This window comes from Mizuhopecten yessoensis, unplaced genomic scaffold (assembly GCF_002113885.1).
Source record: "Mizuhopecten yessoensis strain PY_sf001 unplaced genomic scaffold, ASM211388v2 scaffold8387, whole genome shotgun sequence".
In the NCBI taxonomy this organism is placed as follows: domain Eukaryota; kingdom Metazoa; phylum Mollusca; class Bivalvia; order Pectinida; family Pectinidae; genus Mizuhopecten; species Mizuhopecten yessoensis.
Window position 1 is genome coordinate 706,642 of NW_018407522.1, and position 14,924 is coordinate 721,565.

Sequence of the window (14,924 nt, forward strand, 5' to 3'; positions counted from 1 at the left end):
ACAAGTTAGATTTAAGATAACCCACATCGGTCCGGAGGTCATGATATATAACAGATACTTATATCAGACGACCAACCAAATAGTTCGTTAACATTTCTAGATATATACACATGTACCCTAAGTAAGTGGAGTTGTTAACGGTTTCCCAGTGTAAGCTTTATCAGGAGGATTTTCGCTCTGTTGTAAGTGTTAACATGTTTAAGTATATAAACTTTGTATTCATGGTTGAAACACGTTATAAATAACAACTTCCAGTCGATGAGTTATATTGTCTGTACCCACGTAACTGACGACTAGAAGCAGGAATTAAACAGGTTATAAACCTCTTTAAACCATGATTTATTCACCGTTTCGATGATCGTTGTTATCTATATGAAATACGTATTGATGTCATATGCGGTATTTGGGACGCTGTTTTTTTTTGTTGAGTTTAGTAGGTAATCCAGAAATGTCCTTTCTATTCAATTTATATTCATGTCCATTAATTTTAAAAGTGGTGTGCTTTGTTCTTATGGGTTAATATGATGTATAATATATTTTAAGTTGAAGCAGAATTTGTCAGTGTATGCCAGAAATGGGATACATGCTTTCTGCGTTTGTTGATTTTGTGGTGTATTTGATGCTCTTGGATGTGTGATATTCTGTCCTAGATGTCTGATGATGTCTTTTGAACCATTTTAATGAACATCTACTAAACATTTGAATTTGTGAGTACATGCTATGACCTGTTTCAGGCATTGGTGTAACAATGGTGCACTACACCTTGACACACGCGTCACCAGGGAGATTTGAGTTTGATATCGCCAGCCCAGCGTCCGCTTACCGCGATCGTACAGGTGCGTACGGCGTACTTTGGGCTTATGTATACAAAATGAACCGACGAGGACAAAATGATAGTCACCTCAAGAGGAATTATACAAGAAGAATGTTTTTTGTGGTTTTTAACCTTCCATAAATTTAACAACTGTCATGACAAATATCTTGATTAAAATGTTTTCTCGTGTGTAAATGCGTATTGATCGAAACGAGGATACAAATAAGATAGTAGATATGTACAGAAAACAGAAGGTGTTGGTCGTTAGCGTTTGGTATGTGTGTAAGTTCTCTTTGGCAAAGCTGTTGTCAGCAATCAACATATTTTAAACTAAGTAGTGAATATTCAACAGACGTCCACTTGTCTGAAGCTGTTTTACTACTTTGCTTGCCCAACCTTTAATAGGAAAAGTACAATAAAATATTTTTAGCATTCCGTTTAAAAAGTGTGTACTACTGGACAGAAGGACTATTGAACGATTAAAAATAAAGACCAAACTAAGCAAATTATGTAGGCCATGTTACAAATAGGATAGATTTATTGAAAAACAATATGACTAACGAATTTTTCAGTCATTTAGGCGATGTGACAAACTAAGTGAATTGTGTTTCATGTAAGCAGTTGTACAGACAAAACCAAGTATGTGTTGTTTAAAAAGCTAGGAAAGACTAAATGAAGCATTTGTGTTATAAACAAAAGGACAGACAGGAAGAAATTGTTTGATTTAAGAGACAGACTACGGGCATAGAATATGTCATGTTACCAATAGGGAAGAGTGAGCGAATGGTTTTATTTACGCGACAGGACGAGCAAAGTGACGTTTCGTTAACGATATGTTAAGGAAGAAGTTTAACCTCATCGTTGTACATGATATTTAACATTTATCATATAATGTACTGTGTTATCCAATTAATATAACCATGTCATACTTTTTTGCGTATTAACCCATGTTATATGACCTATCAGCCCTGTGATTGGTTGTAAGTTTCAATTGTTTCAATTGAGACGTCACGCTAAGGACAAGTACAAGACGTTACAGACTTACGCACTGGAGTTGAAATGGCGGCTTTTTACATATCAAAGTTGCATGAAAATTGTCATTTTATACAAATAAAAATCTTGATGATGTGATAAAAAGGATCTTACACTCGTTTTCATTTCATATCAAAATTATGAAAATTGAAAAGACTCTTAAACTCGTTTCATTAATCTTTAATGAATTTGAAAATCATGTGAGATCCTATATAAATAGGCGATGTCTCGTTAGATGCGTTAATCCTGAAAATGCTTATACCATTTTACTATATTCACTGTATTCGAGTAAAAAATATTAATTATTGAAAATATCCTACTTATTATAGCTGTATTTAAAATAATTACATTTTTTTCGCTGCAGGTCACCTGTCAATTTGGGGAGTCAGTAAAATCCTTCAGGACGCAGGCACAATATGCGGCCTTCATGATTTTATACCGTTATCGCAGAATTTGGTCAGAGACAATATTCGGCTCTTCCTCATCAGCGAAAAATGTGTGATGTCTCCAACATTTCATACTAAGTTCTCATGGGCTGAGAAACTACAACAATATCACGTGACTTTCACCGTGTCGTCTGTAACACCAGGCACCGTAGGTGTCAGACGGGAATTTTCCGACCCAGACACGGGAAGCTGGTATTTGAAATCAGAAAACAAACTTGTCGCTGTAAATTGGGAGACTCGGCGGTCTGTAAAATTACCGAAAACGTATTATGAGAGTTCAAGTAAGCTTGTTGACCATGAACAAGCGTCAATGATGACCAGAAAACAAGATGCTCTCATCCCTCCTGTTACATCTTTCAGAACAACTACCCAAACGCGTTACAGTGACCTAGATTTTAACTACCACCTGAACGCCGCGGAGTACTACCGGTTCTGTTCCGATGCTGCATCCGAAGCTTCTCTCTCCGGATACTACCGGCATTTTACGTCCGACATCGTCAAATACCCACTGATGCAGACTGAAGTGACGTTCCTGGGCGAGTGTGGACCGGGTAAACAACTCACCGTCTATACCTGGCAGGACGAAAACGACGTTACCAAGTTGTACTTTGCAATTTATTTGAAGGAGGTCAGAATATTCCAGGCTTGTTTTATTTTCGATTGTAATTTGTCAAAGAATAGAGTCATGGCAAGTCTATGAAAACTGGTCCAGATATTTAAATTTCAATCAGTTTCTTACAGCATGTTACATGTAGAAAAAAATGCAGTTTTGTACCGATGCTTTGTATTTCCGGTGATTAAACCTTGATGCGTGTGACTGCACGTAGGGTGAAATATATGCCATACTGGCTCTGTCTGCTGAAAGACAGAAAGTTCCAACAAGATGAATGTAAATATTTTACAACCAGTATTCATGAATTTAAAGCTTTTACAATTTTGCATTAGGCTAATAATGGAAAAGTACTATTTTCAGAGTGCAAATATAGTAATGAATAAATAGGATTCTTTTAAATGGATATAAGCTTACAATAGCATGGTATATGTATTGTACATTTATTTTTTAAAATCATAATAAAAATTGAACAACAAAGTTTCTTTGCAATGACATTTTATTTGATTACGTAAAGTACTGACTCACACAGAGACGTGTTTGTACGTGACGCTCCCATTGCCTGACTTGCCAAGCACGTGACTGACGGCCAACAGTAGGAATCCCTACGTCAACGTATAAGACTTATCTTACCAAGTACGTATTTAACGTTAATGTGTACAGGTTGTTAAAATCTGTAACGATATGTCAACAGACGGATTATTTTCATGTAAGTTTTAGTTGTTTTTTAGTTGTTCTCCTTTATAAGCTTTGATAATGATCATGGGAACCCAAATATGGTTTCTGTTAAGGGTGGTTGGGTGCTGAAGTGGTTCACGCCCTCGCCTTTCATCAGAGTGGCCGGGTTTCGATTCCCCGATCGGACGTGACACTGTAACCCTGGACCAGACATTGTAATACTGGACCAGCCAGTGTAATACTGGACCAGACAATAATATATCAGACCAGATTCTGTAATACTGGATCAGACATTGTATTACTGGACCAGACATTGTAATAAGGGAACAGACATTTTGATACTTAACATACACTGTAATACTAGACAGGACATTGTAATATAAGATCAGACAATGTAATACTGGACCATACAATGTAATACTGGACCATACATTGTAATACTGGACCAGACACTGTAATACTGGATCATACATTGTAATATTGGACCATATACTGTAATACTGGAGCGGACGTTGTAATACTGGAGCGGACGTTGTAATACTGGACCAGACATTGTAATACTGGACCAGACACTGTAAAACTGGACCACACACTGTAATACTGGACCAGATATTGTAATATTGGACCAGACATTGTAATACTGTACCAGACATTGTAATACTGGACCATACACTGTAATACTGGACCAGACATTGTAATATTGGACCATACACTGTAATACTGGACCAGACACTGTAATACTGGATCATACATAGAGGATCTAGCACGAGTGTTCATGTTATATTGAATTTATTGAACGAGTATATTAATTTCATATGAAACGAGCCTTTGGCGAGTTTCATATGAAATTAATATACGAGTTCAATAAATTCAATATAACATGAACACGAGTGTTAGATTCTATTTATTATATAATTCGAGAAACCTACCTACATAAGTGGTTTCAATACTAACGTCTCTATATGCAATGACGACGAGAAAGGACGCATCACATATACTAATTTGAGAGCATGTTCCGCTAACAAAAGTAGTCCGCAGAATTTTATCAGAATAATAAATGGCCAACAGTTTTACTTTTAACGATCATTTTAATTGTGATAACAATTGAAATAATAAAAGTTTACAAAATATGACTTCTNGTCCTTGGTAAACATGAACTTGTATGTTTCCTCCTGTGACAGCACCTGAAAAGATACTTTGGAAACCGCCCTGGACCCTGACAACAGAGGAAGTTGACTGGTTACACGCCATTGATTGTTGTGTCAGTGATGTTGTGTTGCATCCGGTCTCAGGTGCTGTTGGATTTCCGTGCAGTATTTTGGAGATTTCTTTGTGTTGATTCGTGTTGATGTGTGAATAATTATTAATAGAAGAAATGTTTCGGTGACCAGAAATTTGCATTATATGGTTAGCGGGGATGTTATTATCGTTCAATTTCTGGACAAGATATTTCCTCGCACTGTGATTTGACAAGTGTTTGTCAGTTTGGATTCCTGCTCCCTTTATGGCACGTTGCATCATGGATTTTAGCTTGTTGATACCAACGGGTTGGCGCTTGAACCAAGTCTCATGACTTCCAGGTGAGCTTTTTGTTGTAGTAGCTATATAAAATGGATCTGATCCTTTACAGTAAGTCGTAGGTCTCATATCTGCATAGCATTTGTAAACATGAACAGGACACCTTTCGGGATTTTCAGTGTTTGCCCACAATTTTGGTTTTACTTTGCGTACATCACGGGTGTTCTCCCCTGTCCTGGTTTTTGTTCATGTCCGTCAGTGTGGTTTTGTAGTGTAACGTCCCCCCAGCACATATCACATAGTAGTAGTGCGTAGGAATACGACCTAGTTCCCACGGTGTCGCGCGCTCATTTGCATCTTTATTGCACACGTTCAATATCAATTTTATTGCACCCCTTTATTGCACTGCAGAAGTCTTATATTGTATAATAAATTGTAATATTGGACCATATACTGTAATACTGGAGTGAACGTTGTAATACTGGACCAGATATTGTAATACTGGACCAGACATTGTAATACTGGACCAGACAATGTAAAACTGGACCACAGACTGTAATACTGGACCAGATATTGTAATACTGGACCAGACATTGTAATACTGTACCAGACATACTGGACCAGACACTGTAATACAGGATCATACATTGTAATATTGGACCATATACTGTAATACTGGAGCAGACGTTGTAATACTGGACCAGAAATTGTAATACTGGATCATACATTGTAATACTACACCAGACACTGTAATACTGGATCATACATTGTAATATTGGACCATATACTGTAATACTGGAGCGGACGTTGTAATACTGGACCAGATATTGTAATACTGGACCAGACACTGTAAGACTGGACCACACACTGTAATACTGGACCGGATATTGCAATACTGGACCAGACATTGTAATACTGTACCAGACATTGTAATACTGGACCATACAATGTAATACTGGACCAGACATTGTAATACTGGACCATACACTGGAATACTAGACCAGGCATTGTAATACTGGACAATACATTGAAATACTGGACCAGACGCTGTAATACTGGACCTGATATTGTAATACTGGACCATACCCTCTAATACTGGACCATACATTGTAATACTGGACCAGACATTGTAATACTGGCCCATACAATGTAATACTGGACCATACATTGTAATACTGAACCAGACGCTGTAATACTGGAACAGATATTGTAATACTGGACCATACACTGTAATCCTGGACCATACACTGTAATCCTGGACCATACCCTGTAATACTAGACCAGGCATTGTATACACTGTAATACTGGACCAGACATTGCAATACTGGACCATACACTGTAATCCTGGACCATACCCTGTAATACTGGACCATACACTGTAATAATGGACCAAACGCTGTAATACTGGACCTGATATTGTAATCCTGGACCATCCACTCTAATACTGGACCATACATTGTAATACTGAACAAGACGCTGTAATACTGGAACTGAGGGTTTAATACTGGACCATACACTGTAATCCTGGACCATACCCTGTAATACTAGACCAGGCATTGTAATACTGGACCATACATTGTAATACTGAACAAGACGCTGTAATACTGGAACTGATTTTGTAAAACTGGACCATACACTGTAATACTGGGCCATACACTGTAATACTGGACCAAACGCTGTTATACTGGAACTGATATTGTAATACTGGCCCATACACTCTAATACTGGACCATACATTGTAATACTGAACCAGACGCTGTAATACTGGAACTGAGGGTTTAATACTGGACCATACACTGTAATAATGGACCAAACGCTGTAATACTGGACCTGATATTGTAATACTGGACCATACCCTCTAATACTGGACCATACATTGTAATACTGGACCAGACATTGTTATACTGGACCATACACTGTAATAATGGACCAAACGCTGTAATACTGGACCTGATATTGTAATCCTGGACCATCCACTCTAATACTGGACCATACATTGTAATACTGAACAAGACGCTGTAATACTGGAACTGATGTATAATAAATTGTAATATTGGACCATATACTGTAATACTGGAGCGGACGTTGTAATACTGGACCAGACATTGTAATACTGTCCCAGACATTGTAATACTGGCCCATACACTCTAATCCTGGACCATACATTGTAATACTGGACCAGACGCTGTAGTACTGGAACTGATATTGTAATACTGGCCCATACACTCTAATACTGGACCATACATTGTAATACTGGACCAGACATTGTAATACTGTCCCAGACATTGTAATACTGGACCACACACTGTAATACTGGACCGGATTTTGCAATACTGGACCAGACATTGTAATACTGAACCATACAATGTAATACTGGACCAGACATTGTTATACTGGACCATACACTGTAATACTGGGCCATACACTGTAATACTGGACCATACACTGTAATACTGGACCATACACTGTAATACTGGACCAAACGCTGTAATACTGGAACTGATATTGTAATACTGGACCATACACTCTAATACTGGACCATACATTGTAATACTGAACCAGACGCTGTAATACTGGAACTGATATTGTAATACTGGACCATACACTGTAATACTGGACCATACACTGTAATACTGGACCTGACATTGTAATACTGGACCTGACATTGTAATGCTGGACCTGACATTGTAATACTGGACCAGACATTGTAATAATGGACCATACACTGAAATACTGTACCAGACACAGTAATACTGGACCAGACTTTGTAATACTGGACCAGACATTGTAATAATGGACCATACACTGAAATACTGTACCAGACACTGTAAAACTGGACCATACATTGTAATACTGGACCATACACTGTAATACTGGACCATCCACTGTAATACTGGACCATACACTGTAATACTGGGCCATACAATATAATACTGGACCAGACATTGTAATACTGGCCCAGACATTGTAATACTGGACCAGACACTGTAATACTGGACCAGGTACTTTAATAATAGACAACACACTTCAACATTTTACCTGACACATATCAATCTAAAATATAAAAATGTATTACGACTTGTTATTTGATTTATCATGCAAAAAAATATGGTTATAAATTTATAATATATAAGACCATGTAAACGCTTCGGAAGCTGTATACTTCCGGGTTCTTTGTTATTAGACACATTCTCTGATCATTACTCTTGTAACAAAATTAGTGTCTTCTAATCGAGTTTTTTTTAAATCACAACAAGATCCCATTTCGCCGATGATTTATAAATTATACGAAGTTATTCATATCTCCTGCCATGTGAAGTGTGTATAGGTAAAGATAAAACGGAACGACCTTTTCCGGATCACTGATCTTCTTGCATATTTGCACCATTGTAATTTTAAACAAAATACAAAAGATGCATTCTGTTTTTATATACGCTTATACAAACACACAAGCAAACTAAATTAAAGGTACAAAACACTAGGTGTAAAGAAGACTAGCTGTGATTACAATAAGTAACGAATAGATAGTTATACATTCATTACATTCCAAAACGATTCACGCCCTTAACGCACATACACCAGTGGTGCTTATAAACGAAGTCCGATAAACGGGAGCTGTGTAAAACTAGCTTTGCGCTCGTATAGTTCCGTATTTTTGAACAGGAAGTACAACTTACACCAATATAAAATATCATCAATAAGTTTAATTGATATATTTAAATATTAATTATTATATTTACGCATAAATTTTAAAAGATTGGTGTTAGGAAGCACACATTAATATATACTAAAATGGCTGGAATAATCCCGAGTTATAAACTTTTCCGAAAGAAATTCGAGTGTTCCGAAGAGCCATTGGGAACTTAGTAAAATGTCTGCGAATTGCTACATGTTTAATGATTGGCAACTCCAATTTCCCAATCTAATTCCGTGATTATTCAAATGACAATTTGATTTTGTTGGCCTAAAATTTAAAGGTTAGAAATAGTTCTAATTGGTGAGAATCACTGTAATTTATTAATCTGTTGCACGTCATTTTCAACCGGAATGAGGCAAACGAAAGTAGTTTTCTGAGGATTTATTATAGTGACGGTCCAGTTAAGTGCAGCTGTAATGATGCCAAACTCGGTAAGAGCGCAGAATTATTGTCATAATCAGTCGCCACATACTCAAATATAAAGTGAGATTTTAAAATTCATCTTGATTTATGTTATTTTTAGTACACGGCCACGTTGAAGAATTCTAGTTTGGTTTGATTTTGGGAGGGGGGTGTTATTTGTTTTATATTTATAATGAGGAGGTCTTGGTTTCTTTGACATGTGTGTACCTGAGGTATGCCGTTTTTACAGCAATTTTGAGGTAAAAATATACAGATAGGTGATGTACATGTCAGAAAGTTGAGTTAGTTGATTCAGCATTTATCATTCAAATCACTTGTCTTGTTTGTGGTATTGATTTCTGCTGATTATCCTGTGTTATAAATTCACGGTTTAAAGTGTGTGCTCATGTATTTAGTGTGCAGGTACAGGACATGTACAGCTGTTCAGTGTTACTCCAAACCAATCAAATTAGTTAACCTCCCCTCACCCACCCCAAGTAGTTTGTTTAGATTGTGTCCTATTTTTCAAAGACTGTCCTATATGTTAATTTAGACCTGGTGGTAAAGAATCTTGCAATCTACCAGATATAATAAAATCTAAAATACATGAAGAATATTTATAATGAAATACAATTTATTATACCCAGAACATTAACTGCTTATTTTGACATTTTATCTAACTTGACTTCTCTAGGTTATTTTTAAGTCCAAGAAAAAAATACACAATAAAATATATTTTTACATGATTTTTTTTATCAGGAATATACTATGAACGTGTACAAATCACTATAGCATGGTTATTTTATTAGATTAAATTAATCCCATCATCTTTATTTTTGAAAAGTGACTGGCACTAGATCATAAACTAAGGGAACTTAGATATATAATTTCAGAAATGAAGAATGTCTTCAGTTCCTTTTCCAAATGAGTTTTATCACACAGGGGAGCATATGGTAACTGGACTTCTGCCCCAAAGTTTGAAGCAGATTCCAAGAGAAATATTCAGTTTAATGACACATGTACTTAAAATTTGGGCTGAAGACTCAAAAACTAATGGATAAGTAATTGTATAACTCTTTTTAATAATAATATCTAGGATAGATATTTCAGCCCAAAAACCTTCTTTTTTTTGATACAGAAAAAATTCTGTTTAAGAATCATCTGTTTTGAACAGTTTTTTTCTCTCATATATATAGCACCGACACTTGATCCATATTGATATTAAATATTTGAAATTTGAATATTTCTATAGTACATAATTCCATAACCTTCAACCTATAGGGACATGTCAAATACTACCAGGTACACATTTATATATATAATGGAAGATATTATATATAATAAATGAGCATCACAGCATATATATATTTTGCTGCACACTTAATAAGCATGTGACATGTCCCTGTAACCCACATCTAATTATAGGTAAGTAGTGGGATTTTTATTGGAAGCCAATATCAACACATCCAACTAATAAAGTACTTTAAAACAAGACCCCCATGAGCCTAACAGGTCACCTGAGTTATAATACAATTGTTATTTGTTGTTGTGATATGACAAAAACAAAAATTACATATGTATAGCAGGGAATTTTGTCCCTCCCCAGAGAGGATTTGGTACCCCAGGGGTTGTGAAAATCACATTTTGATTAAGCACATCAGGATATTTCAATCCATTTCATCATATCTGGTTCTGAAGTAGACAATTACTGTTTTAGCTATTTTGACCCCTTTTGGCTCCGCCCCTCACGCCCTTAGCATGCACATGATGACAACTCCAAACAAGTATGAATGTGTTACTACTGTAAATGGATAAAATATATCTTGAAAAGTCTTATTTCCATAAACTATAGCAAAGTGTATCCCCTCCCCAGGAGTAAATGGGTGACATTTGAGGGATATACACCTCATATACATCAGGTATACACCTTCTATAAATCAAATATAAACACCTGCTCTAAACCTCCCATACATTACCTATACATCCAGCATCAGCCTCAATAAGTCAGATATCAACTATTCACCAGGCATACACCTAAACATCAGGTATATACCTTCTTTACATCAGGTATACACCTATAGATCAGGTATACACCTTCTATAGATTTGGTATACACCTACTACAGAACAGGTATGCGCCTCCCATACATCAGGTATATACCTTCTTTACATCAGGTATACACCTCATATGGATCAGGTATACACCTTCTATAGATTTGGTATACACCTACTACAGAACAGGTATACGCCTCCCATACATCAGGTATATACCTCCTATGGATCAGATATATACCTCCTATAGATCAGGTATACACCTCCTATATATCAGGTATACACACCTCCCATATGATACATCAGGTATACACCTATATATCAGGTATACATATCCTATAGATCATGTAGATCAGATATACACCACCTATAGATCAGGTATACACACCTCCCATATGATACATCAGGTATACACCTTCCATACATCAGGTATACACCTCCTATAGATCAGGTATACACCTTCCATGCATCAGGTATACACCTACTATACATCAGATTACACCTATACATCTATTAAGTATGCATGCACATATACATGAGGTATATGTCAGGTCCATATTCCCTGCAGGTAAGGTACCTCATCTTTATAATATTTCTCTGATTGGTTCCTATTGATTGCATGCACAGGAAATATAACATCATGTTGTTTGCTTGTGCTGGAGTTTCCCAATTATGTTCCCTTATTGTGGCCCCTCTAGAACAAGAAGCATAGGTGCATTAATTATCAATAGCTAACCTGGAATTTTCGTTTTCATTAAAAGTTGTTGATTACCTCTTACCATACAAGAAATATCAGCTTGGGGATCTCAACAATTTCCATGTTATGACTGAAGGAGTCAGTCCTCAGGGGTGGGCTCAGCTCCATTAAGGACTATATTGGTATCATGAGTGTTTTTCCTCTGCCTGTCCAGCAGCATCATATGGATGGGATCTTTACTGCTTTCATGTAAAATTTGGGGACTATAAGTCCCTTGTGGCAGGGGCGGACCCTGGCGCCAATCATGTAAGCATGGATGTATTCAGATGGTTACATGGTGGGGGATCCTAATTATCTCTACACCCAAACTTCCTCTATTGGCACCCAAATGCTCTGGCCCAGTGTTCTGCTTTGCCTCAGTATTTTTCAGACCAGAGATATGCTACAATTTTGGCAGTCATTCAGGAAGGGTAGGTTTTCGAAGATGTAATGTCTTGTTTTCCTCTTTACCGGAAAACATACCATGTATATATTTTGTATCATGTACATTGTATCTTCTGAAAAATGAGTCAGTACACTATATATAATAGAGATGATAAATACAGGTACCTTTTGCAATGAGGCTTTCCCTTACTCAATAAATAATGACTCTATATGAGGTAAATCTATAAACAAATTTCAGCATGTAGATGATATACATGTATATTTGAAAACTGTCTCGGGATATATTTCATATACATAACTAATTATAGAAACAGTATTCGAAATATGTAAAGATAGCATCATTTGTAAATAGTATATATCATATATATATATATACATAAAACAAGGCAAAGTATTACGTGTAAGGCAATCCATAGTCCCCCAAAGGTAATGATTTCTATATTTAACAAACAGTACCTATTATGTCAGATTGTATCTACTGTTAGGAAAGTATCCTGATACATACTTGCACTACTCCATCCCAAGATGTCCTTGTACACCAAATCTGGTTACTCCAGGTGAAATAGTATAGAATTACAGAGTGCAAACATATAATCCTGTATACCGCTCTTTATATACTATGTTACAAGACCAATCCTTATATACCCTGTATATCACTCTTTATAAGCTGTATACCATTCTTCTAATATACTGTGTATGCCACTCATTATATACTGTGTATACAACTCCTTATATTCTGTGTATACCACTCTATATGCTGTGTTTATCACTCCTTACATACTCTCTATACAACTCTTCTCATATAGGCGTAAGAATTGTACCTGCTGCCCCCAATTGCATGATCGTAAGAGGCGACTAAATTTGGGACCTTATCTCTTCTCTCCTTTCTTAATATCTTTCTTTTTCCTAATGTCTCCCTTGACAATGCCTCACTTTTGGCCATTTGTTGAGCGTTCGCCCCTGTGAGGAAGGCTTTGGGTTCTGTCCCCTGGCCGAGACATACCAAAGTCTTTAAAAATGGCAGTTTCTACTCCTGCTTAACGCTCAGCAANGCAGCCTCCCAAAATACACACACATACACTACACGCATGCATCTTGCACACAGGGGAGGCCGTCCTTAAATGACCTTAGCTGTTAATAGGATGTTAAACAAAATCAAACAAACAAACAAATATTCTGTGTATACCACTCTATGCTGTTTTTATCACTTCTTACATATACTGTATACCACTCTTTATGTACTATCTAGACAAATTATAACATACCCTGTAAACCACTCTATGTATACCATGCACATCACTCTTTATATACTCTGTATACCACCCTGTGTACTCTGTAAACCACTTTTTTATGTACACTGTATACCACTCTCTATATACCATTCTTTATATACTCTGTATACCACTCTCTGTATACTATGCAGATCACTCTTTATATTTTCTGTAAACCACTTCTTAAATACCCTGTTTACTAGTTTTTTTTATAATCTGTATACAAATCTTTATCTTTGTAAAGACATGTTGGTTACTGGTTACAAGAGGCACTGTGATAGGACCAGTCTCCTGGGAAAATCCTAACAAAAGTGTATCCAAATTTTGATGCTCAGCAATATATATACTACTACAGCCAGGTATTTCACATGTATATATTATCACAGATAGGTATTACACATGTATATACTATCACAGACAGGTATTACACATGTAATTACTACTACAGACAGGTATAACATATGTATTTACTATCACAGACGGGTATTACACATGTAATTACTACTACAGACAGTTATAACATGTATTTACTATCACAGACAGGTATTACACATGTATTTACTATCACAGACAGCTGATATAACACATGCAATTACTTAATACAGAGAGGTTCCTATATAATATACTGCTATTGTTGTTTTTGTGGGGAGGGGGTTGAATGGAAAATAGCTTTATTTATTTATTTTCTCATTATATAAACATCTGTTTTACCACATGATATCTTATATTTGAATGGCAATAAAGTGTGTATCTAGCATGTGTGAAATGTCTTTTTAGGTCACAAAATACAATTGTATCTCTACAAAATATATCTAGTGATAAATATCTCATAGACTTTAAAGAACATGCACCTGATGATGAAATATCACTTATTTGTATATATGTATTAACGAATGAAATATTATTTCTTGTCTGTGATAGTATAAGTAAATACAAGTTTATAACCAGTTTGAAACAATGAATCAATGTTCCTTTACATGACAATAATTATTGATAGAACATAGAATTACAAATACATAAGTATGTTCCTTAATGTCTGTGATAGTTAAAACAATTTTATCTGAAGCAATATAATTAAAGATCTATAGCCTGTCTGTGATAATAAATACAGGTGTATGACAAGTCTGAAACAGTAAATAAAAAAAATATGTTCCTATGTCTGTGATAAGCAGCCTGAAACAATTAATAAATGTTCCTAATATGTTTGTTATAGTTAATACAAGTTTATAAACAGTCTGAAACAATCAATAAATTCCATAACCTG

The 14,924-nt window shown here is 35.9% G+C and overlaps 1 protein-coding gene across 1 annotated transcript; it reads left to right on the forward strand.

Annotated features, from left to right (window-relative positions):
- The first annotated feature begins 95 nt into the window (after window positions 1-95).
- Window positions 96-3,653, forward strand: LOC110455837. Its single transcript, XM_021506238.1, has 3 exons — window positions 96-182; window positions 735-836; window positions 2,211-3,653. The coding sequence occupies exons 2-3, from the start codon at window positions 749-751 to the stop codon at window positions 2,990-2,992; spliced, it is 870 nt and encodes a 289-aa protein (XP_021361913.1). The 5' UTR covers window positions 96-182; window positions 735-748; the 3' UTR covers window positions 2,993-3,653.
- Window positions 3,654-14,924: the final 11,271 nt, after the last annotated feature.

What these genes read in the sequence shown, in the direction of transcription:
- LOC110455837 (XM_021506238.1), top strand. Translation starts at nt 749, where the DNA reads ATGGTGCACTACACCTTGACACACGCGTCACCAGGGAGATTTGAGTTT. An exon ending in CGCTTACCGCGATCGTACAG is followed by an intron (nt 837 to 2,210) that starts GTGCGTACGGCG and finishes TTTTCGCTGCAG; the next exon opens with GTCACCTGTCAATTTGGGGA.